Source organism: Rutilus rutilus (assembly GCF_951802725.1).
Source record: "Rutilus rutilus genome assembly, chromosome: 3".
Lineage (NCBI taxonomy): Eukaryota > Metazoa > Chordata > Actinopteri > Cypriniformes > Leuciscidae > Rutilus > Rutilus rutilus.
Window position 1 is genome coordinate 19,251,241 of NC_140211.1, and position 25,378 is coordinate 19,276,618.

At 39.9% G+C, this 25,378-nt stretch overlaps 1 protein-coding gene across 26 annotated transcripts in view; it reads left to right on the forward strand.

Annotated features, from left to right (window-relative positions):
• Positions 1-25,378, forward strand: part of sox6 (SRY-box transcription factor 6) — a 147,454-nt gene that overhangs the window by 58,724 nt on the left and 63,352 nt on the right. For 24 of the 26 annotated variants that reach the window (XM_084404590.1, XM_084404583.1, XM_084404586.1 and 21 more), the window contains one exon: positions 17,100-17,189. The exons of the other annotated variants lie outside the window; for them this stretch is intronic. In XM_084404590.1, coding sequence (XP_084260716.1) covers positions 17,100-17,189 — 90 coding nt within the window. The remainder of the gene's footprint in view (positions 1-17,099; positions 17,190-25,378) is intronic. 26 annotated transcript variants of the gene reach the window in all.

Below are 25,378 nucleotides of genomic sequence, written 5' to 3' on the forward strand. Positions count from 1 at the left end.
TAAGTTGGCAAGAGAGAATTGGCAGTGTCTAAACATGCTGCTAAAAATCAGATATTTGGAGCGTTAAACCGCAAACAAATCAATTCTGCAGTTCGCAATCTGTTACAAAATTTTTAAAGTACGAGTTTTACCTTGTTTAAAAAAATAAATAAAAAAAGAGAAGCTTTTTGCCAGGATTTGTACTCATAATCCTCATAGATTGGTTAAAAACCAAAAACCATCATAAAAAAGTGTTTCTTGTGTCAGTGTCCCTACACAGTTGCTCAACCTTATGCACCCTTGCACTCTTTCCCCTTGTAAAAGTGAAAAGGCAAGGTTGTTAGCCATGTTCAGAAATATGTCAGAGCCAACAGGTGTAGAAGAGGCACTTTCTGAAAAGGAGTGATTTACACCCTCAGGAGTGACCTAGGTGACAACAGGAACAGTTGCTAATGTGGCATGGATGAGGACTTTCTCTTGGCTGGTAACCCTGAGCCCTCTGAGGGGCCAGAGGAGAGTCGAGGTTAGCGAACGACTCAATACACCTGGAACTTTGTGTATTGAGTTAATGAGTTTAGCAGGGGTGGGGGGCAGATTCTTCTGTGCCTCCATCCCACGTAAAGCCTGATCTCTGGGGCAGAGGGATATTTCTAGAGGCCCCCCACCCCCCTGCAGACCTCAGCCATTTCAGCAGCAGGTGAGCACCGGTGTGCATTTAAATAACAGCTGTGTGTGTGTGTGTGTGTGTGTTACCTTCCTGATCTGCTCAATGGGGGCTATCTGTCCTCAAAATCTCCTTTGAGGCACTTGTTTTTCTGTTGAAGTATGTTTGCGAAGGCATTTTTAGGAACCTATCACCCTCCCCTGTATTTATACATTTCTAACTGAAATCTGTCCTTTTTTTTTTTCTTTTCTTCAACATCCAGCCCAATATCTCCAGGCAGCATGAGCCTTTTCCCCATCGAGATCGAGAGATTGATGGGTTTGGGCAGCGGGAGAATTGAGTGCAGAAAGCTGTTTTACCGCATGCCATTTCGGTTGCATTTTTATGACCCTCTTGAAAGGGTTCTTGTTGAAATAGCTGAGGGGCTAGCTTTGCTCTCCAGGCTGCCCACTTCTGATTTCTATTCCACCTAATTAATAACAATCTTTGTTATAATGATGTATGGCACCGGCCCTAGACTTTATGCATATACAATAAGGTCGATCTTTTTAATTTCTTGGCCAGTTTTCGGTCCGAACCTGAGATCTGGAAGCGTACTTCAAACACAACGTTCCATCACTCTGTTATGTTAGTCCACCGATCCCTCGGGCAGAGTACACTGGGCCAAACATCAGTCGTTGGAAGTTTTCTCGCCTCTTGCACTCTGTCATCTATCTTCGACCGAGCTGCCTGAATGAAAGCCTATGGGTTTGATTAATCCAAGTGTGCTTGTACACGTGTCTAAATATGTTAGTTAATCTTCAGGGTTATGTGTGGATCTCGAGAGTTGGCAGGTAAGCTAGAGTGCGGGTGAGTTGGTAGCTCAGTAAAGAGCAAGATCTGGCCCATCACTTTTGTTTGAATAGATAATGCAATTCTACTGGGGCTGAGCTGACATGAGCTGGAATGGCTTGTTAGGACACATGATCAAAAGCTTGTCTTCCTGCTCCCTCCACTCCTTGCCAGTCATCTCTCTTGTCACCCTGCAAGGCAGACATTAAATATATTTGTATTTTTATTTTTTTACGTTGCGGACATTCTGCCACTCTGTGGACAAAAATGATAGCACCTACTCCTCCTGTCTTTCCCCTTAGAAAGAGAGAGAGAGACGCTACTGACAAGCCTTCAGCAAAAAAAAAAAAAAAAAAAAGGAAGATAGACTGATACAAACAGATTCTGGCAGCTCTGTTCAATCCATATCAAAACCCTCCGCAGCCTGTATGCTTCATATCAAACATCCATAATACAAACACACTTCCCGGAGGAGCGTGTGACAGGAGAGACAAATCGTTCCCCTCCTGACTGCCTAGTGAGGACCTCCAAAACTCTGTCCCTGCTCCAAATAGAGTGCTCCTCTTTCAGATGACAAAACAAGCAGCTGCTTCTGCCTCACTGTGCCATTCTCTGCGTCCATATCACCTTCCCTCTTCTCAGATTCCCATTAGTCAACAGTAGCAACTGCTGAAGAGCATTCCAGGAGCCATCTTCTCTCTCGAGCTCAGCTGTTGACTCTGTCCCTCTTGTGTGGGATCAAGCACAACGCTTCCATTGTGCTGGTCTCTGTCATTGAGCTGAGGCTCTCCTGATAGGAGGAAACGGGTGTTTCAGGGAGACAAATCACAGCCAGGACTCCTGAACAGAGCTCCATTTGTCCCCCCTCTCTCACTATAGGTACGTCCCCCTCAGCCGTGAACGAGACTTTCCTACACTGTTTTTCATATACCTTAATGTATTCATCACATTAACATTACCTTGACACTATTTAATTAAGTGTACACTGATGCATGTTTAAAAAAAAAACAATAAAAAAAAACCTATATTTACATTATTATAAATATAACACATTATGCAAATAAAGGTATTTTTGTGTCATTTCTCAGTTTTTTTTCTGATTTGTTTTTAATCTGTTTTATTTGGAGACAAGATTCCAAATACTTTTAATTTGCATTTTGTTATGTTTATTTAAGCATAATTGTATTTACTATAATCCCTAAATATACTGTGGTCCCAAAAAATATATATACCTTTGGACGTGAAAGTCACTCTTAAAATGTCTGAATCTCACAACATTAGTTAATAAATATCAATCCCAAGTGGCATCTGCAAAGAAGTAACAACTGACCTTTTTTTCTTATTTTTTTTGGTCAATTTTGTCAATTATGTTTTTTCAATTCACCAAAAAGACTGAAGATGATTTTAGTGGATATATGAGGTCAGTTCTCCTCAAGTTCAAAGCTGTCCTAGCTGAGTAACCTCAAGTGATGTCCATGACATTCACTATATGGACACCTTCCATTAACATCTGTTAGCCGCAAAGTAAGTGTCCAAATACTTTTCATCTTCATTTTGAACAGAATATGTATATAGTTTAAACCCCCCAAAAAATGTTTGTGAAAAAGTACTAATTTATTTACATAATCTCAAACCTCTTTATTTATTTATTTATCTCTTTTTTTATTTAATGTAATGACATTCATACATTTTTAAATGTGGCTAAAGTGTATAAACATTTTTGGGGCCACTGCAATATGATGAGATGAAAGTTATGAGTGTTGTCCCAAGCAACAGTGTTGATGGGGCCGGCGTTGAGTCCTGCTCTTGTTTAACAGCGGTGTTGGAATAGTGGTATATGTGTAAAGCAGTACTGGAACGAGTGGTTTTAATGAGCAAGCATCTTTATGTTCCCCTCTTGGTATTTGGATTAGCACAGTGAGAAAAGCAAAATGCTGATGCCTGAGAAAAGAGGACCACCCCATTAATTAGCCTTAAATCTGTCACTGCGCAGCCGAGCACTGCCGGTGGAAAAAGCAGGACCCTTTATGTAGATTAAAAGCGGTCAGATCGAGATGAGCTGGGCTTAACCTGTAAAGCGTGTGTTGCATTTGCGCTATATGAGTGTGAGATCACCACCACCCGCCTCGTGCTCAGTTCGCAGGCATTGACTGCACATAACTGGACAAAAGAGCTGGTGTCATCTGACTAGGATCAAAATAGTGTCAATGTAACTCACACCGTAGCCACAGACGGGCCGATGTGCCCAGCTAATGATTTCAGGCCACATAGCAAGACTTGTTTTATAAGACCCAGCTACGTCAGCTCCATATGGTTGCTAATACCGCCACCCTTTCTAAAATTCACAGACACAACAGCTAACATACACATGTTGCTTTCCTTCTTCAAAAAATTAAAGGGATCGTTCACCCAAATATGAATCCAAGAATTCTGTCATCATTTATTCACCCTCACATCTTTCCAAACCTGTATGACTTCCTTTTATCTGACTTTTTTGTCTTTATAATGAACGTCGGTGGGGTCTAGTGTTATTTTGGACCACATTGACGTCATTGAAAAAAAAAAAAAATCTTCTTTTGTATTTAGTAGAAGAAAATCATACAAGGTTGGAACCTTTTTTTTTAAATTGGGTGAACTATCCCTTTAAAAAATGAACGATACACATCGACCCGATATGTTTCTGAGTGCTGTACACGACAAAACCGTTTACGCCTTGTCTGTCTCCTCGTGTCTTTCTCTCTCTTGCTCTCTCTTTGTTCAATAAGGTGCAAGGGGATGAGATGGGATGTCAGAAAAAACAGATAGAAACATGTTTTATTGCTCAGCGAACGTTGCGGCTCGGATCATCGTAATTATTCGCTGAACACCATCTCTCATTGGGAGTGGCCCCCATATAATTTTAAAGTCTGTGTAGGTCGAGTGGTTAATACGTTTTAGGACCCTGTCATCCATTACATGTCATGAAGTTCCAATGATAGCTTAAAGGAATGAGTTTTAATTCTAATTAATGGTTTTGCGGGGAGGGAAAAAGTTTTTTTCCCCCATAAAATTCCATCTACTTAAATTTGTGATTTGGGTAGTGAGGGACGCTTTTCTCACTCCTTTAATTTCCCAGAGTGCCCTGCCTGAGGATTCCTTCTCCATAGTGGTCTGGGTCTGGTGTTGTATGCCGTATTTTTCCCCCCGTATATATTGTTCTTTGTCTCTCCATATCACACACACTTTCTTTTCCCCATTCTTGAGAGGTGATAAAGAAATGAGCTCAGCTCCATGTGAAATGGCAGCGTTTTCCATCCTCTCACAGCATGCTGTGGTGGATATGACTCCACAGCAGAGAGAAAAAGAAACGGGTCGATTTGAAAGAAAATACCGTGGCCATTGTTGCACAACCACGCAGGAAACAATGTTGAGTGTGTTAGTTGTAGACCGGTAAGTAGACTTGAGAGGAATTTAAATTCTTAACCTTTTGAAGTACTATGGTTACCGGTAACTGCACCGTCTCATCACAGTCTCTCCTTATACATGCTCGGATATCAACGGACAAAAAAACAACAACTAACTTTCAGCCACTGTTAAATTGACAGATACTTCTCACGGCGTCCTTCTGCTGATAATGGGAAGTACTGGTCAGATTTCGTCTGTATTGTTCAGTGGTACTCCATAGGTGGATTGTATTGCTCTGTTCTGCTGTGTGGGCTGAACCCGGCAGTCACTGGTGGTCTGTGATGTAGCAAGAGTGTGCAGTTACACGATAACTGCATGTGCGTGCGTGTGTGTGTGTGTGCGCGAGAGAATGGAGGTCGGTGGCTAAAAATAGTGACCTTTTGGGCCCGTGTGCATAAGCACTGAACTCTGACATGCTGGTAAACAGAGTGTGCTCCACGGTACCATAAACATTTTTAATTGTTGCCTCATAAAAACAGAGAATGTCAGTGGCAGTGGTGGAAAATATGCTTCCTTAATTAGTCAAGCGAGTTTTACAAAGAACGAAGATGCCTCCTTTTAAATTTCCCTTTTTAATGCCCTCATGCACTCATACAGTACTGTTTATTACTGTAAAACAGTTCACTTGTGGCTGTAAAGCACTAGTTCGTTTTACCACATACCTAGTTTACTAAAGATCATCAATTTTAATTCTTTCCTGAAATTTTTCCTTATATATTAAAACTTAGACTTCAGGAAATAAAACACTCTGTCAATTACTTTACCCAAAGAGTGCATATAAACTGAGCTGTATTTTTTTTCATTTTTTTTATGGTTGATGTGTCTTCTATTTTAATTTTAGCATCCCATTATCTTCTTGACGCCACGTTTTAACTCTGCGTATATTGTGGGGAGAACCTCTCAAGCACGTCCAAGTTGCTCTGGCATTTAAGATGAAATAAAGTTTCAGAGACGACCCAAGACAGTTGGCTTCACAGCAAATTTTAATCTATTCATGTGGATCCTATCAGTTTCTTTTTGTCCGTAGCACCCATTAATTTACTAAATCACTCTGAGCTGAAATGATCACAGTAAGCGACATTATTCACACATTTTTATTAATTCAACGTAGACGAATAAAAGTGAATGTTTTGAAGCATTGATTAGCAGAAGGGTTTATATCTGACAGTTAGATTGCAGGGTAGCCAGCATAAAAAATGGCTCCTCTGCAAGGTACCCAGTAATTTATTTCTTGTGTGAAATTGTTATAATTTATTACAGTATGTGGGCTCTAATGATTACCGACATGAAATGGAATTTATAAATTAAGATTAAATCCGTATATCTCTTCTTATTTCGTACCTTCACATGTGCTCAATCCTTTCAGCTGCATTTCAAGATACAGTTTTTTTTTGTGTATTTTTATCTTTAATTTATTTACTTTTCAATAAAAGAATGAAACATTCATTACAGTCCAGTTTACAAAATCCTAGCCCTCGAGAAGCATCAGAATGTTGTAGAAATGGATGAGGAATTTATTTTGCTTGTAGAGGAATAAATACACTTAGACAAATATAAATTAAATAAACATATAACAAAGATTTTACACAATAGACAAGGGACAAGAAGGGACACAATAAGGCGACAGACTAAGTTATTAAATATGAGAGTTTATTTTTTTGTGTATATCTTGTAAGTGTATATCTTAAATGAGAGGCAGTTCTGAGAAAATGCTTTTTTTTAGCATTCTTTTTTCAATATTTTCCAACATCATCATCATTATTATTTATTTTTATTTATTATTATATATTTTTAAAATCATGTTACAGCAGGATCTCACGAATTAGACTAAATTTGCGTGTGTTGTTTTTCCTGATAAGGAGGATGATCTTTGTTTTTTTTAGAGGGATGCATTTAGACTGATCATTTTAATTGTGTTATAAGTGCCTGACAATGTCAGATATTGAAACTCTTGAGGACATCTTTATTACTTTTCGTTGTCATTCTCATCCCGACCTATTCAGAAAAAGTTCATTGGCTAAATGAGTTTTTTTCCTCCGTGTTTGCTGAAGATGTTTCTTGTTGTGAGTGAACCGTAATGAGCAGCAGCAGCAGCAGGCAGGAGCGGAGCAGTCGGGGTGGGCCGCCTCTGAGGGCTCACTCAGCCTGAGAGGAGGCTAAAGAGGACAGGGGAGAGAAAGTTCATTTTGCTATCCAAGCATTAAATGGTCCTAGTTTTCTTAAAAGTGACCTTGTGGGGAAGGCAGCGCAGCCGAGCTCCGGCGCAGCTCCTTCCAGCTGCACACATGGCATCCATCGGGGCACAATCACGTGCAGTCCCAACACCTCAGGCTCGGACATATGTTGAGTTTTATTTCATTCTTCTGACATTAATCCTATTCACCAGCTGTTCTGCCAGCTGCCACTCTCCAGCTTAAGAGGAGATTGCAGTTTTGGGGGCTCGAAGTATGGGCTTATCTTGGCTCCTGATCTCTCTACACTAAGTTCTGATTGGATTCCCATCCACCCCCCCACCCCCCACGTTTTTTTCTTGTGCCCCCCCCCCCCCCCCCCTTTCCTCCCTCCTAATATCTCCCTCCTCTTCTCAATCTGTAGGTTCCTTGAGTTGTACTTCTCTCTCTAGAAATCTCTTTTTCAACTTTGCTTTAATTTCTTCTCGTTCTCCTCCTCCTGTCAGAGGAAGGGAGGCTCCAGGGGGGTGTTTTAATCGCTTGCCCAAGCTTTCATTTGGACGGCTTTCCTTCGGAAGATGCTGACCCTCTGCTAGTGTCTTGCTGTCTTCACCAATATTTATTATTCAGTTTTCTTCTTGTATATGCTGCCCAGAATTCCTCTCCTTCTTAGGGTGATGGTATCTGGCATGGTGTCTTCCCAGTGCAAACATGCCATGAAAATAGTTTTTATCCACAGCTTTGATTGAACTTGAACTCTTTATTTCTTCTATTTCACATATTTCAACTTTATCTCTCCCATTCACGTTACTAATCAGCATGATCTATTTCCCTGTACGTCTTTCATTGTCCGATAGAATTTCTCTTGTGTCATTAGTGCTGAAAAAGTACCTTGTCATGGAAGGCCTGGCCAGTGTGAATTGATCATCGGTGGCTGCTCACTTTAATAATTCAACCCTGATTAGTGCCGAGTCCTGCAGTAAAATGGATTGAAGAGGAGGTCATGTGCTGCCCTGCTCAAGAGGTGAAGCCTCTTGGGAGTGGTTAATTCATGTGTGCTTGATAGACACGTGTCCTGTTTAGATAGGTCAGGAATTGTGCGATTGGCTGGGACGACGGGGTCAGCGCTGAGATTAGCACCTCAGCTCTGCCAAATAAAGACAATGACACTACAGCCATCCACTATTTTTACCATAGTCTTTTTATAGCAGAATCGGTTTCCTCGTAATTGCATTACAGCCTCCATAACACCACATAATCCAAATAGCTTTTATTAACCAAAAAACAATGCTCTTAAAAATAGTGAAATAAACAATGTGTATTATTTAAAAATGTTATAATATAAAAATTTTAATCTTAATGTATTTTCTAATATATGTATATTCAAAACATTTAAACATTACAGTATTTTATATTATAATTAGTATCAGTTATAAATAAATAATACTATTAAAAGGAGTTACTAAGGTTAGTCAGTCTATTTACAGCAGCTGTCGACAGGAGGAAATGGCAGCACGGTGTTCGAGCAGCCTACAGGTGACTAGCAGAGATGCTCACTAAGTGGAATAATGAATAGTATTAGGTGTCAATTAAATCAAGCCTTCCCCGAGGTGCAGGTGCTCGACAATATACTGACACATCTCAAGGAGCTGAAGCCTCTTCACCCATGCATGCCAATGGGTGCATTTGCATATTAAAGAACCGAAATTATTTAACCGAAGCAAAAAAAGCATGCAAAAAAGAAAAAAGGGGCTTGTGGAAATGATCGAGGTTATTAAAACTGTTGACAGGGAAAGAAGGTAATTGGCAGAAAATGAGGGAAACGCTACTGTTATACAGTGTTGTGCGTGTGCGTGCATGTTTTCTCTCTGTCGTGATTTTTTTATGTTTTTTTTCAACCCGACTCTTCTTTTTAGCTGTTAGCATTGTGCGCCATCGCCTGGGTGTGTAACCTATTACGTTTAGATTGCTCCCTTGCAATTAGTGCCCTTTTTGTCCTCACTTCAATAACGGCGTGATTATGGAGACTTCAGGAGCATTTGCCGCCGCCCCAGCTAACAGCTGTTGTCTCTGGAACTAACGACGGGAACGACAAAACATGTTTTCTTATGCCGTTTCACTTTCCTGTCTGCCTCTTGTAATTATTATACTCTTATTTTGTGTGATGATGGAGTCTTGTTTTAGTGGCTCTGTGATTAAGACATTCAGAAGATTTTCCCTCAGTGTTCTGTGCACGCTTGCGCTCGCGTGTGTGCATAGCTTGTGACTCCAGTTTGTTTTTCTAAGGAGATGGAGAGAAATAGGATGAGAGAGTACGTTTTTGGTTTTCTATTGACTGCAGCATCTCTATTGTAACAAACGAATCCAGTGCAAGAGAAGCCTTGAGATTTGATTTCAGAGAGGGGACAATGTTTTTTCCTCCGGGAGCCAAGGAGAATGCCTGGAATAACTTGTTTTCCCCTCTAAATTGCATGAAACTCTCAATATTCTCTTGACCTTGGCTGCTTGACTACTTTTCTTTTTTGCTCAAGCCTTTTCTCTCATAACATTATTAGAAATGAGAGTGCTTCGAGTATAATTATTAACCTAACTGCGACACTTGCAATGGGAGTGCCCTTCAACCTGGGTGGCTTCAAGTGGAACCATAATACCTCACTTGGGCCTTCTTCTACTTTCCTTCTCTCTCTCTCTCTCTCTCTCTCTCTCTTTCCATTTTAACTGGGAATGGTTCCTCGGCTTTCTCCATCATTAGATGGCGCGTTCAGAAGAAAGCCTGGGAAATTTATATCGTCATTGTCAGTTGATCATCGATTTGGTAATTCCCTGTTTTCCCTGAGGAGTGGGCCGCTCAAATGCTGGACCGAAGGGGGAGGTCTGTCTCCTCCTTCCTCTGAGAGGAGATTCTGAGCACAATAGTGACGTTTTTCGAGGTTTATTGAGAGGAAGAGACATAATGTACTGTAGCTACAGTTCATTGAAAGTCAGATTAAGGATGCAGTGTTGGGTGGACAATTGACAATAGTCAGCACAGGGACAATAGGGCAGTTCACTGAGGACAGCTGTAATGATACTGTGAAGTGGAGTGTTTCAGTAGAGAGTCTCTCTCTCTCTCGTTTCTCAAGTGTAAGGATTGATTGGGGGAAGAGCAGCTTCCTGTGGAGGGGATTACAGTGGCGGTGTGAGACCTGGGGGTGCTGGCAGATGTTCTGGCTGTCTGCCACAGGGCAGGGCTTGTCGGGATGGGGGTACACCCTCTCCGCTCAGCACAACTGCATCTTCAGGGACATGACACAGCTTCATCTCACATACTGTACATAGCCGTGGAGGTCATTAATGACAGTAACTGCATTACATTTATTTAGCTTGAATGTTCTAAGGCTGTTAGACTAGAGAAATTAGTGTCACTTAAATTTCTGTACTGTAAAGTTGACATTATTCCAAAGATTATTGAAATTGTAAAATGTTGACTTGAGCACTATGTATTAATGTTAAAATCATATCTTAAAAATCATAATTTAAAATAATAGTTTAAATCATATAATATGATATATTATACACTGCTGTCTGAAAGTTTGGCATCTGCAATATTTTGTCATTTGTTTAATTAAAAGTTTCTTATGCTCATCAAGGCTGTATTTATTTGATTAAAAAATACAGTCAAATTTTAATATTGTGAATTTTATAATGGTTAAGTATGACATGTCAGTGCCAAATGTTACCTGTGTTTTACTTTTCCACTGTTATGGTTTTTGTTAGACATGCAATTTTGGCTCTGTGTTCCATGTGGTGATGAAAACTGTTTACACTGAATCTTTGCTGAGATTTATGAGCGCTGCTCTTCCTTCTCATCTGTTTAAGACCATCGGCGTAATCTTGTCAGCGGATCTTTGCTGTAGGTGTCTTAATTGAGCTGCTTTGTGAAGAAGAGCAAGATTTCTCTGGCAGAAAACTGAGCTGGCGAGATCGGATCGTAGATGAGTGGTTAGATACGCAGGGGCCAGGTGTAGTTCATCCATTATGTCAAGGAATCACTGGAAGGTTGTCACATCTCTTCAAATGCCCATTCCTGCACTGAGATCAGTAAGTCTCTCTGACTTTACAACTATAATGGCACTTTCATAGAGTAGGGGCTTTGGCTTTATCGGGCCAGAAAAGGGATTGTGACATGCTATTTATTCTGCCCGAGTGTGCTGCCTTCTAATCCTGGTGTTTTGACAGGGATAGTCTCCCGAGCGTCAACACACGCACTGAGACAAGTCTCTCTGTTTCTCTCTCTTCATTGTCTCTTCTTCTCGTCTCTTAGAATTAGTTCCCAGGAGGTTCTAGATCAGTGGGTCGTCCTCCAAGCCCTCTCCCCAGTGCCCGTGCCATGTCATATCAGTGGGACGGGCAAGGGCCGAGAAAGCTGCTCTGGGTCCGTTGTGGCAGGGGCTAAGCCGTCTGTTGAGATGGGGGAACCCTGGGAAAATGCAAAAAGGATACAGATATGGGCTATTGTTTTCATTCCAATCTCATCTGGGCTGAATTGTTATCCCTTGAGCCACGCCACGCTTTATCCGAGAGGAGAGAGGGCATGAGGAGATTTTTGGGGGTCTCGTGGGATAACGACAATAAAGTCAGTGCTTGCTTTATTTATCTGCTCATTCTAGGCCTCTGACAGGCCTTTACAGACAAGTACAAGTCTTTTCCACACTTCCTCCTCAGTTTTCAGAGTCTATAAATGTCAGACTGTCTCTGAACTCTTTGTATTTTGAAATCCGAATGCAAATGTGGGAAGGAAATGTACCTTGTTCAATGAGCTGTGCTGCGTTTCTCATTTGAAGTAGCAGCAGTGCTGAGAGATGAATGGATGTGGCTGAAGCTTTGTTTGATTTTTCAAAATGAATGGTCCACTTTTGTTTCTTTACATCGGTAATATGTTAGTATGACATTTAAGTATTATCCAGATGTTAAGCAGTGTTTCCATTGGCATTAGTGCTCTCTCCGGAGAAGATGGAATGCAACTTGGGAAATTGTGCAAAAAATATCCCCTTATTATTAATCCAAATTCCTTTCAAATGTTCTAGCTTTATAAGGGTACTTTGAAAAACTCCAGACGTCTGTCTCATTAACTGCTTGTTTTCCTAAAGTATCCTTGCATGAAAATGCAGAAAGAGCCATATAGTTTCAGACAGTTGTGGACAGGTTGCTTTTTGCAAGCGTCTTCGGTCCATCATCCTCAAATGCTGGACATTCCTCACCTCGCTCAGGTAAAAATTTGTGGAGGACAGCTTTGGCACATTCCAGCTGTAATGTTGTGTGTGTGTGTAGGAGTGAGGGAGCGGCCACTCTCAGGGGAGGCAGAGTGGAGCAGAATGGGAGCTGGCACCGCATTATCTCCAACAGTTGGTGCATTCCTTAATGATCAAGTGCTGGAGAAGCATCTGTGCACTGCTCCGTGTGTTGGTGTGTGTGTGTGTGTGTGTAAGACGCAGAGGAGGAATATGGGAAAAGTCTTCCCTAAAACCTTTTAACCCCCAGGACAGATCCATCCCGGCCCTGTGCCATAAAAGGAAGTTTCTCTGTTTCCAGTTCTTTTCTCCAGCCTAGAGGAAAGAATGTACTGCTATTTGGTATTCATATGTATATGTTGGAATGCGTGTCGTATGTATGTGGTTATTATCTGAGGGCAGGAGTGTTGTGACAGGAAGCGCTTTTATTCAAAAGACCCCAATCACACACACACAAAACACAGGGTCAAAGCATCTCATAAGGTCAAGGAAACAAACTGTGAGACCTGGATTGGGAAAGTCAATAAAGTAGAAATAATGTTAGAATGACCCAAACGGAGGTGTCCTGTTGTTCCCTCTGAAATAGAGGAAATGGAGAATCAAAGAAAATGTGACCTCCCCTTGATCTAACCTCGCCCTGTAATACAGCAGTGGCCATCACATGGACTCTCTCTGCAAGCAGTCAAACATGTTTATGGCCATATAAAAAAATCACGCATTTTATTTCTATTTACCAATATACCCAGATTTATTTGTTTAACAAAAATAAGGTAATATTTTATTTTTGGTAATTGATCATTTTTCTCCCAATTTCAACATTATACAATACCATTCAAAATTTGGGGCTAGTCAACTTTTTACAATTATTATTAATAATTGAATTCAACAAGGATTTGTTAAATTGACCAAAAGTGAAAGTAAAGACTTTTTATCATTGCTACAAAAAATCTTTCAAATAAATGCTGTTCTTTTGAACTTTGTTCATCAAAGAATCCTGAAAAAGGTTTCTCAGTTTTCACAAAAGTATTAAGCAGCACAACTGTTTTCAACATTGATAAGAAGAAATGGTGACTGAGCACTAAATCAACATATTAGAATGATTTCTGAAGGATCACGTGATACTGAATTAGCATATTTTTACTATTTTACTGTATTTTTGATCAAATAAATGCAGCCTTGGCAAGCATAAAATACTCAAAAACTTAAAAAAATATCTTACTGGCCACAAAGTTTTGAACAGTAGTGTACTTCATAATTGCACAAATTTTCCAACAATTGCAGCTTTCTCACAATTGCTAATTGATATCTCACAAAGTGATTTAAATGTCTCAGTATGACTTTATATCTCACATTGTGATTTTTCTGGCGGAACATGCCTACATATTTATTTCTTTTTTTTTTAAGTAGTGAATAAGATAAAGCAGTGCTCACGATAATAGAGGCATAGCTGCAACATAAATTTTTATGGCATGAGATGAAGATCGCATCACACCACATTCATGAGTGTGATGATGTCACTCATTCGGAATGTTCTATAGCCTGGAGTACCTCAAGATACTGTATGACTACAATACACGCAGACACAAAGCACACACAACAGAATAGCCAAAGTCATTCCCATTCTCATGAATTGTGCCCTTTTGTTTGGCAAAGTGTGTTCACAAATGATCCATTGTGTGCACGAGTGGTTTAACTATGGCTTACGGTGCCGGAGGGCTGCCAGCGGCGTGGAAGAATGTCTGCTTTAGCCCCGTGCCCTTTAGCCTTTCACACAGGGAACAAACTTCTCTTCCTGTCCATGATGTCATCCAATGGCAACATGAGACCCGCAGCCCCTCTGCTCAGGGGTCATGGCCTGCAAAGAGCTCATCAGCTTGGATAAGGTAGAGATCTGTTCTTGATGTATTAATACTGTCTCTCACTTTAAACTGTGCCTGATGTTTGAGTCTGTTGAACACTTCACCTGATTCCTCTTCTTTCTGTCCACTGCATTTGACTGGGTGTTTTTCTGTCCTGTGTGTGTGATTGTGCGGTGGGAACAGGCTGACCCAGGCTGTGAGCTTCAAGCTCTTGCTGGTGAGCAGTGTGTTCTTTATCAATGACCTCGGGGCCGCAGCTCTGCGGATTCCAGCCATTCCTCCTCCTGATTCATTGTCTGCCAGACAAATGTTAATTGTTTTCATCATTGCCGGCTGTGCGGGGCCAGTCAAGCGGGCCCATCTCACCCTGTCTACCTTCCCTTTTAATGTCTTTCTTTGTGCGGCGTCTTGTTCTTATCACTCTTTCAGCCTCTTCGGTTGACCTTCAGCGGACAAGGGGTCACGTCTCACATTATCTACATATTATATGCTTGTTCGTCTTTGTATTTCTCTCTGTATGTGCACGATTGAGAATTGAAGAAACTCCGTACCTTTGAATACAAAAAATTAAATAAAATTAGTACCTTTCATAAAGAAGATCTTTTTACACTCTGAGGTAGAAACAAATTCACCTGGACACTTTCACAGAATGTAGTTGACCTAACTTGAAAATATTGCATTATAGCATTTCATCTAGTTACCAACCACTGTGTTTATTATTTTAGAATTTAAATATTTTTTTTCTGACCTTTCGACATCACACATAGTACTCTTTATGAACTGAGCTGACACACTTTTCTACTGTAATGCACTCAGCTACTGATCTCAATAGAATTTCACTTTATTACCACGGTCCAGCCATCAGTACAGTTATCGTGTATCATGGCTGTTGAAAGCCAGGTGTGTGTAATACCTGATAAATAAAAAATAAAAAAATCCTGTGAAGTAGAAGGAATTAGTTTCTTTCATTTTGCTCAACACACCTTTCTTTCTTTCTTTCTTTCTTTTTCTTTGTCTTTGATGCCTCTTTTTTTCTATGAGCACAAATAGTTTTGTTGCTCAAGGTTTGTGGGTCATACCCAAAGCTATGGATTTGAGAGATTTTCAAGACACACTGCAGTATTTCGATTTTCAGTGCAGTATTTCAATGCACACTGCCATATTTTACTGCAGTTGTCTGTGCTATAAGTTCACTCAAACTGTGTTTGTGGTAATTCGATCTAATATGATTTGTAAACATTTTTGCATTTTTTTTTAAATAGAGCAGTACTTTATAAATTGTATTTATAAAGTATATTTATATTGTATTTTTGTATTTATACTGTACCTGTGTTCATAGTTTGACCTTTTAACATTAAAGGTGCTAAATGTAACTTAATAAAATAAGCATAAAATACCATATGTTTGCAGAGATGCTAAGTTCACATTCTTGTTTCTCTGAAAAACAATGCTACAGCCAGTTATTTTACTTTAAAATATAGGTTCCGTGTCAGAATATCTGTTTTTGTTTCGGTCTGTGTGATCTCGCCCACTGCCAATTTACCCTAGCCTGACTTCGTTATACTCATATTCTAGTCAGAATGTGAGTCTGATACTGCTCCATAGGGCTTTGATTATGGGGCATCTCAACTGAACCAGAAAAAAAAAAAAAAACTCTGCACTCAATTGGATAGACCTACAACCAATCAGAGCAACGGAGTAAATGACGCATGTTCTTCATTCATATTTTCAACCAACAAAATGTCGCGGCTCTCTGTTCCTCTTTTAAAATGAATGCGCTGTGGATATCTTCTATAACAGACGCGATGGCGGAATCTACACATGATGTTTCATAAACAAAGTTCGGGAGGAGCACGTACAAATAATCAATCCAATATCAACTTGTCATCAAACAATACCATGTCTAACGTTACCCTATATCAGCATGAGGAAGCATATTCACTCTGTCAACTTACCTAACACTCCTTGACAGTTTTTCAGCATCCCTCCACCACCCCGAATCCTCACTCTTGTCTTGGCTTGTTCTCTCACAACCAGGAATACCGGGGGGAGTATGGCTACCGAGCCCACAGCCCTCTCCTCGGACAGCACGTCATATACGCATCTGACTTATTTGTGTGAACTCGTGAAATCTAAAATACGCATTTATTCTATCTGACTTATTTGCAAGTGTGAACTCGTGAAATCTCAATTCTCCAGCGGCAGTCTTCTTTGTTGTAAACTAATTCAAATCAAGCGCTCTTTGGTGACGTGGGTGATTACGTAACCGCAGATCATCTGTCCATCATCGATTAAAGCCCGCCCTGGCAATTTGATTGGCCCGGCCTTCCGGGAGCCGAGCATAATTACTCCTCAACTGATCGAGTCCAGACCGAACTTCCCAACCAAAAAATGTTGTGGGCGGGGTTCGGGCTGGCACCCAGGCTAAATTTACCCAGTAGTATTTCGACCCCCTGGGTTGCCAGTTGGTGGAAAACACAGCGTATTACAGCCATCGAAGCCAGCAAACAAACTAGGTCAGAGATCGCAGATTCTACCTGACCTAAAATACCTCGGCATAAAAAGCCAAGCCCACTCATCAACTTGCAAGTGTGAATATCTCCTTGCCTTCCATTGTCAATTGCGCTCGCTCCTGTTGCTTGTCTTTAATCTGGAAACCCCGCGTTGAGTCTGAGGAGGAGGGGCAGGGGAAACAACCCTCTCCAATATTTTGAATTTGAACTGCAGTACCCATTTCAAACCGCTAGCTGTCAATCTTACACACTGCACCTTTAAATCTACTATGTGAGAAGCATAGAATACAGCCTGAAAGTTAAATGGTTTTACTTTCCTCGTTTGTATATGCATTCAGTTTAATTCTGAGATGTCGCCTGTGTTTCAGAATCCTCCTGCATGGAGAAACTCCTTTCTAAAGACTGGAAAGAAAAGATGGAGCGACTCAACACAGGCGAGCTGTTAGGAGAAATTAAAGGTAACGCTTACAAATGTGTTTCCATCAAATCAAGAAAGAATGGTGTGGTCCACGTGCCAGAATATGGCAGAACGTTTTTTTTGTTCACTCTTCACTCTTATCTTTCCTATCTTTATTTTAACATCTTCCTCCTCAGCATGACTGTTAAATGAGTTTAATATGCATCATGTCAGCTATATTTTGTTATTTATCTCCTGGAATGGAAATTAGACAGAATTCTGTGTATTCTGGTGAAATACATTTCTATAATGTTTGAACACACATGCAAAGGTGGGCTTGATATAAACAGAGAAAAGGGGAGATGATTACATGGGTGTGTTTGTATTGGAAGATAGTGTGGCCCATACACTGTTTTTACCCACTGAAGGTGTTCATGGGATATGCTTTTTTTATTTTTTTATTTTATTCCATGAGCAGGTCTTAGCACTGGCTGTTACAGAGACGTGTTTATGTAGCAGGAGACGGCACTGCACCGGTTCTCTGATAACACACTAGTTCTGCCCAGCTCCAGCCACACACTCCTCCCTCACTATCTCTAACTCTCTTTCTCTTCCCTTTCTCTGGCACACTTGGTTTTGCCGTTCATTCCTGCCGACACCAATCTGCCCCATATCCTCAGAGCTTTACATTGACTCTTGATTTACAGTCACGTGTTTCAATAACAGCCTTTTTTGTTGGGTGAGGTGCAGGTGTCATAACGGTTAGAATATCCTCTATGTTATAACATCAGTATTTCAGGACGCTTTTATTGGAGAGGACGTTTAGGAGGCAGTTAATAGCTGGATTTAGATTGCAAGGGTAATAACATTGGAGAGAAGTGTTATTGTTTTTTGTTCCCTCGCTTAATGGTTAAGCCTCTTTTCCATCCCTGCACTGTTTAGAATTATGAAAAACATTTGTCCTTGGTTTTAATTATTGGATTAGACCTACTCTCTGTGGTGTGTGGGTGGAGGTGGGGGGAGAAGAGGGGAAAAAGAAACAGTCGCACATTCTAATAAGTGCATTCATTGGCAATAACCTTAATGAACCCCCAAATGTAAATCACATTTCAGTAAACCAGATTCATTGTACCTGTCCCTGTTATGTGGCACCGTAGATCAAAGTGCAGCGAATAAAATGGCGAGGAAAGATTTAGCCTTTTGAAAGGAGATCTTTTTAAATTACAGGGTATTTTTCTGTTGGATAAATGGCATTGGGTGAGGTCATGTTTAAAAGGTATAAACAGGTAGAAGGCGTTGATGATACCCCACCAGTGGCCTCCGTCGTGATTTCCAGCGAGGCTGCGGGCGACTGTAGAGAAACAGACAGAATTACTTTTCATATCATACCGGCAGCCTAAGGTTTCTAATTAGCCTGCCATTTCATATGACTGTAGACATTTCAAAGGCCTCCTTTGTGCTCCCCCTTACAAAATGTCTCTCTCTGCGTTTGAAGTCGGCCTGATGTAAATACGGGCAATTAAAAAGGAAGCTCAGGGTTGGAGACACACAAGGTCTGCTTAATTAATACACAAACAAAGGCACCAAGCTGGAAAAGAGAAAAAACACACAACTTATGATTAAGATCTAAAGTGTTATGATAAATCAGAGAGCGCATTAATAGTCGGGTTAAAAAATCAATACAAAGGCCACACGTTCCTCCAGCTCGAAATTAATGGAGGAGAGTGCTGGATAAAAGATGGCACGAGGATGAAAAGGAGGCTGTTGCCTGTTTGGCCTTGCTGTTTTTGCTCTCATATCTGAACCGATGGCATTGTGCATTCTACCCACATTTCTTTGTGCTATTGTCATCGCACTACAAAAACCCGCCTTTGATCTTTGTTCGATAAATAAATCGGCTGGGAATCACTGTCCCCGCCAAGCTATGTTGGAACAAAATAAAGTTTCTCACTGCTTTTGAAATCTCCGCAGCTGTTCTTTAAAACCTTTACATATTTTCACCTTGTGAACCTGTCGAGACACTGCGCTGTGTGGTAAGAAAGAGTTTAGGAGGTGCAAAAGTAACTGATTGCCTTAGGGAATGAAGAACAATGGTGGAGAGAGAGTGGAAAAAAGCTGAAACTCTGAGAACACTTAGACTGTTTTCTAAAACACACTGACACGTCCGGACCTGCCCAACTCTGTTGCACAAAACAAGTAAACAAAGTCAAATACCAGATCTTTTTTTTTTTTCAGTTTGGATGTTTCTTATATTTTAAGTAGTTTTTAAGCTCTGTTTATCTGAAAAAACGAAATTATATCCGGTTATTTGATGCATGAGTTTGAGAGGAAGGCCAGAATTGTTTTTGAGTGCTCTTAATTGTTGCCGAATACTATGTTTTCTTTAAAACCCGTGTTGAAATCAGCACAGGGTTTAGTGGCAGCGGTAGCGGTAGCGGGTACAGGGCGTAAAAGGGAGTCAGCTACGGATCGCTTTTCACCCGCCGCCGCTGGAGCGCTGTGTTTGTTTTCATACCTGAGCTCAGCTGTCAATCAGGAGGAACGGTGAAGAGAGAGATGAGATCTACAAAACAAAACCACAAAGCAGGAGAAGCAGGATGTCTGGAGGACGTCCAAACCACAGCACTGCCTGTTTGATTGTTAGAGAGAGAGAGGGAGAGATATATGAACAAATACAGAGTAACACATCAGATATATGCCAGAGAGTTTTAATGACCAAATTTAATGCAAAGATGTGCTGCTGGTGCAATTAAGACATTGTATTAGAAGCTTTGATTCACTTCAGCTACATTTAATTTTTCATACAATTAAAGACATTGGCACCCCTGCACCCCAGGTTCATTATTTGATGTGTTCCAGGAAATGTTCTAGTGGAATTTTAATTTGTCTTTGTCTTTTTAATGGATTTCATTAGTCAACCGGAGCTCTGCTCTTCTGCCGATGAGCCGTTTTGTTTCTTTCGCCTTGAACATTCAGATGTCCCTGACTGTTTAAAAAATGCGACGAAACAACTGGAAGTCAGAATGTACTCGGAAGATCAGAGTATCCAAACTGAAACCCCCAAAAAAAGGACAGAAAATCAGAAATCTCAGCATTGTGTGACCGCGTGAAAGTGGTGACTATAGCTGCTATGTGAAAAAAGGGGTCCCTCGCTCTTTACCTAATCAATTTCTGAGTGTCGTCTACATGGTTGTGAAGAGAAAGTCCTGTGGCTGGCAGATAAGTAGAAGCTTTTTAAGAGAGCGGCAGGGCTGAGGGTGATTTCGATGTGACTCTTACCTGGCTTAGCCGCTCTTGGACAGAGAGCGGACTGTGAGGGTACAGAGCGCCGATTGTTCCAGCAGCTGGATTTACTTTTAAAACATGATTATTCAATTTAACGTCAGCTTTATTCTTAATGGCTCCAATAAAGGCAGGGAACCCATGCTAGTGTAGATACAGTATGTGATGTGACACTCAGGGATAAACATGAATATCTTTTTTATCATTGCGATGCACTTTTTAATGCATTGCTATTCCATTTAAAAAATATGGTATAAAACACAAAATAATTATACATTAGATAGTAAGGAAAAATAATAATAATAATTTTATTAAAAAAAATTAAATTTTATTAATTTTACTGTTTCATTCAGTTTCGTGGGATTTAAAAAAACATCCTCAGATAGAAATTATTTTATATTAATTGTTTGTATTCATTTATATATTTTATTTATATGTGTCATATTATATATATAATATGAATGGATATAATGTATATAAATGGATATTAATAATATGCTTTATATATTTCTTATAATAATATTAATTCTAAATATTAATATTCATTAATACACATTTTATGTAATTTAATTATTGTAGATTTGTGTTGAGTTTGGTATATTGTATTGCACTTTAAGAAATTTATTGTAAAATAAAATTACAACTGACTTAAGTTTCTGCGATTTGAAACAAGATAGTGGGGGTAGAATAGGACAGAGAATTGTATTAAATATTGAGTGAACTTTTAAAAATACAAAACAAATATGAGATTGATTGTAATAAAATAGTTTAATCGGTGCACATTTTTAGTTCAAGTCAATTACTGACATAATTGAGCATCTTTTGAAGTGAGAAAAAACAAAGCAAATTTCTGTCTGCTTACTGACAGTTGATCTGTACCAGATTTGAAACCGTTTTAGGCATTGTTTCTGACCGAGGGAGAGGAAACCTTCTCCCCCCATCACAGCATCTGAAATATTCCTTCATCTCCCCCATCCTCTAGTGGCACGCTCTGCATTTTTCTCTCCCTAACGCCTCAATAGTCAAACTGTTTGCCCTTATGTACCCAAGTGAAATATGAGCCACTGTAAATTATTATTCTTTGGGCCACATTTGCAAGATGAATGCGGGGAGAGCTGTGCTCCGTTTCTTTCCTAATGAATTGAGGAATTTAGCTTGTGGTGTTTGGCTGTAGAATGGCACACCTTGTTTGCTGCCTCTCCTCGCATGGTGTTATTGAAAGTGCTTGTGAACAGGAGCGCGTTGAGGGGAAGACAGCCATCGAAGAAGCCCGACACACACACACACACACATGGTTCAGACCTGAGGAAAATCACTTCTCTGAACACTAAACCACAGGGCATGCATTTAAGCTTTCCTGCTAGGCAAATATTTTCATTTATTAGGAACATTCACAATGTCCTACACTGTTACAAGCTCTAGCTACAGTTGCTCAGAGGTGGTTAAACCCAATAATGCAATTATTCACAAATTAGAAACATCTTTGCGTGACGTGTGCCACTAGCAAACACAGGTTTAATTCTGTGTACTGCAGTGTTGGGAGAGCTAATGTTTATCAGAGGACGGGTCGCAGAGCTAATGTTCTGCTCACGGCCGTGTAATGCTGTTTAAGAGCTGGCAGGGCCATGCCCGGGTCGCTTTAGCGCATGTCACGCTGGATTTCCGACTACAGTAGAGTCTCCTGGACTCTGTCTCCACTCCTCCCCAAGCCCCGGGGTCCTAAGGGGATGTACATTGCTACTAATGAAATCTTTATGCACAGGCACACAAGCACAGAGAACAAGCTAGGCCTTGAATGGTTGTTAGGTTTAATCAAGGTTTTTTATTCTCTCTAATGATGATAATAATAAAACAGGGAGAGGTCAAGGCATCTAAGTGAGTGATGAATGGGCGATTTTAAACGTGTGTGTTCAAGGACAGTTTCATTCTCAGCGGTGACCTCGGCGTCGATAAACTCTGATAGGAGAAACATTAAAATGCACACCAGGAGCTCTCTGTCCCACGTCTGTCTGTGTGTGTGTGTGTGTTATGTGGTCAGGTTGAGCTGTTATTTCAGTTGGACTCTTTAATGAAGAGGTTTGTGTGATGCTGAGGATGCTGGGAGAAGAGCGGGGCTCTTGCATTATCTTAATTACACTCGTGAGCATCGCTGCTGTCGTCATTAGATTATTAGTCTGCATTAAAGTGCCCCATGAACGTCAAGAACATGAAGTGTGTCTCTGTTTAAGAGCCACTCTGTTGACTTTTGGTGTCAATCTAGTGTTTTCGAGATGGGATGGGAAAAAATACAAATGTGTAGTAAGATGTAATGGAGTGCATTTATTTTAAATACTCAGAGTAGTATTCATATTCTGCTTTCACACATACAGTATGTAAATGAAATGATGTAGAATTATCCAGAACAGATTTAAATACTGTGTTTTGGTTGCTAAGCTTCTGTGCAGGCTTGGCCATACATGCTAAAATGCACAGCTAATCACATTTAAATGCTCACAGTACTGTATCTCGTTTGGCACTAGTATATATTGAGGACAAGGCGTTCGCCCTTTTTTTATAGCCTGGACAAGAGCTGTAAATTTGCATTATGCAAAATTTTAATGCAGCATTGAAAGGTTTTTTGAGTTGATGATTTGGGCTGCCATATGCTTACATGTGCTAGCAGGTCCTGGTGCATGCTAGTTAATGAAGTTTTATTGGCAGGATCAGCAGGGTTTCAATCCTCGCATGGGGCAGAAGGCTAGGTAAAACAGCTGTTGGTCATCATACTGTCTCAATTCAGGAGAAAGTAAAAAAACAAACATTTTTTTAATGCCATATAAGTCAATATGCTGCTTGTCATTCAACAGCACAAATGTGATTATAATTTTAAATGTTTGTTTAAATGTAATTATCATTATCATTAAAAATATCATATTATATATTTGTGTATATTATATTTTACATATTATTATTTTAATTTCAGTTTATATTTTATAAATTATGTAATTATTAAGATGAATTAATATTATATAAATGATTTATTGTAATATAGTATTATATGAGTATTTTTTTATTCAACTTTTCTTTTAGGTATCAGTTGTTGTTTAATTGTTTGTGCTTTTATGCAGTTGTTGTATTTATTTGCATGTTTACCATTGGGTCTTGTCTTTAGATGCAACAAGGTTCTGCAGTCTTAATAGTGATTTAACCGTCACTGACAAAACAATCAAATATATTTGACTTGACTTCAAGACAAGACTTCAAGAATACTTGACTTCAACTCTCTTATTTGGTATTGACATTGACAATAGAGACAGAGATTCTTCACATAAAAGAACCTTGAGTCCATATGGGGACCATAAATCACAGTCCTTGTGTGTATGTATTGCTGGGCTAAAAATAATTGTTTTATTTTATTATTATTGGTTCAGATGAGAGAACATACCTTTTCACAGCCCCTTAGCTGCCAGCCATGTCAGGCACGCCAGCTATGCACAGCCCACGTCCGGGCCCGGCCCGGGCACAATCGCTGCTTTTAGAGCCCTCTTAATTTACTTAGGATGGGCTCGCAGCATATGGGAGTATCCACAAAAGCCAACTGATGGAGAGACAAAGAAATTCCAGTATTCGGACATTAGGGGGGAAAAAAAGTCATTCAAATTTAGTCATAATGGTTCAGCTGTCCCATCCAAAGGAAGAGAAGAGAATAGAGAGTTTTTCCCTCTTTCGCCCCCTTTCTTTTTTTCCTCCTCTTTCTTCCTAGTGTGTGCCTGGATCTTTTATCTCTCTTATTCACTTGGGACTCTTCAAAGTAACAAGCTGCCCTCTCTTCCCTTGGTGCTGGACTTGGAACTCAAATTAGGGACTGCTTGATTAGAGGGGAAGGGGGGTGGGGTTGGCCTGGGGTGGCAGAATGGCTGTTGGACAGAACAAATCGCACCCCTACAAAGTGTCTTTTATCTGGTGGCCCCTCTCTTTGACAGCTCCCTCTCTCGCTCATTCACTGCAGTCGCAGTTGTTTCTCTCCGGTATTCGAGTTGGACATTGTTGGAAATGCCATCCAATCTGGTTTGTGACAGTGAAGGGAGAGGAAGGTAAATGTTCTGTTGATGTCGCCTCTCTTGCATATTCTTGTCCATTCTTTCTTTTTCCCCCTCAGCCAAAGGTCCTGAGTGGAATCTTATGTCCTCGTTGATGAATTAGACAAACCTAACCTTCTCTCATTATTTAAAATCTCCTGGCCAGACCCTGTCAAGCCAGAACGACAATGCAAGGAGACACCTTTACAAGAGCAGCCAGACTCACTGCCGTTAAGAGCAATGCAATATGCACCACTGCTCTCTTTGTCAGCACTCTGCAGACAGATACAGAGCGAGCTCCCCCCATGCTCCCCTGCCAATAAAAGTTTTATCTGCTTTTAAAAGAAATCTATAATTCAATGCAGAAAGAACAGGATTTTCTATACCAAAACAGGAGTACCAAAATGTGCACAGTTCTCATGTAATTCTCACAATTGAGTTTTATCCATACAAGCAAATTAATTTATTCATTTGTATTGATATATCTCAATTATGAGATTTAGAATGTGTTTTATCACATTATTTTATAGTAATATTTGTTTATTTTTAATATGCAATATATTGAATGTATTAATAATTTTAATAACTTTTATTTTTTAAATGTATTTATATAGCCTAGTATTTATTCATGCTTTATTTGTGTTTATATACATACAGTATATACATACATACTAGACTGTTACTATTTAGCAGTATTATTATTTATGTTAGATTATGTAATAGCTATATTTTATTTTTTACACAATACCATGTATAATATTGTTAAATATTAGCCTATTTTTTGCTATTCAAGTGCACATCTTTCAAGACATTCAACTTTCCATTATCCACTGAGTTGTCGTCTGTTTTAGTCAGAAAACAATGAGGTAGGACCAGAACAGGGCAGAAATATGAGGAGGGAAAAACAGGG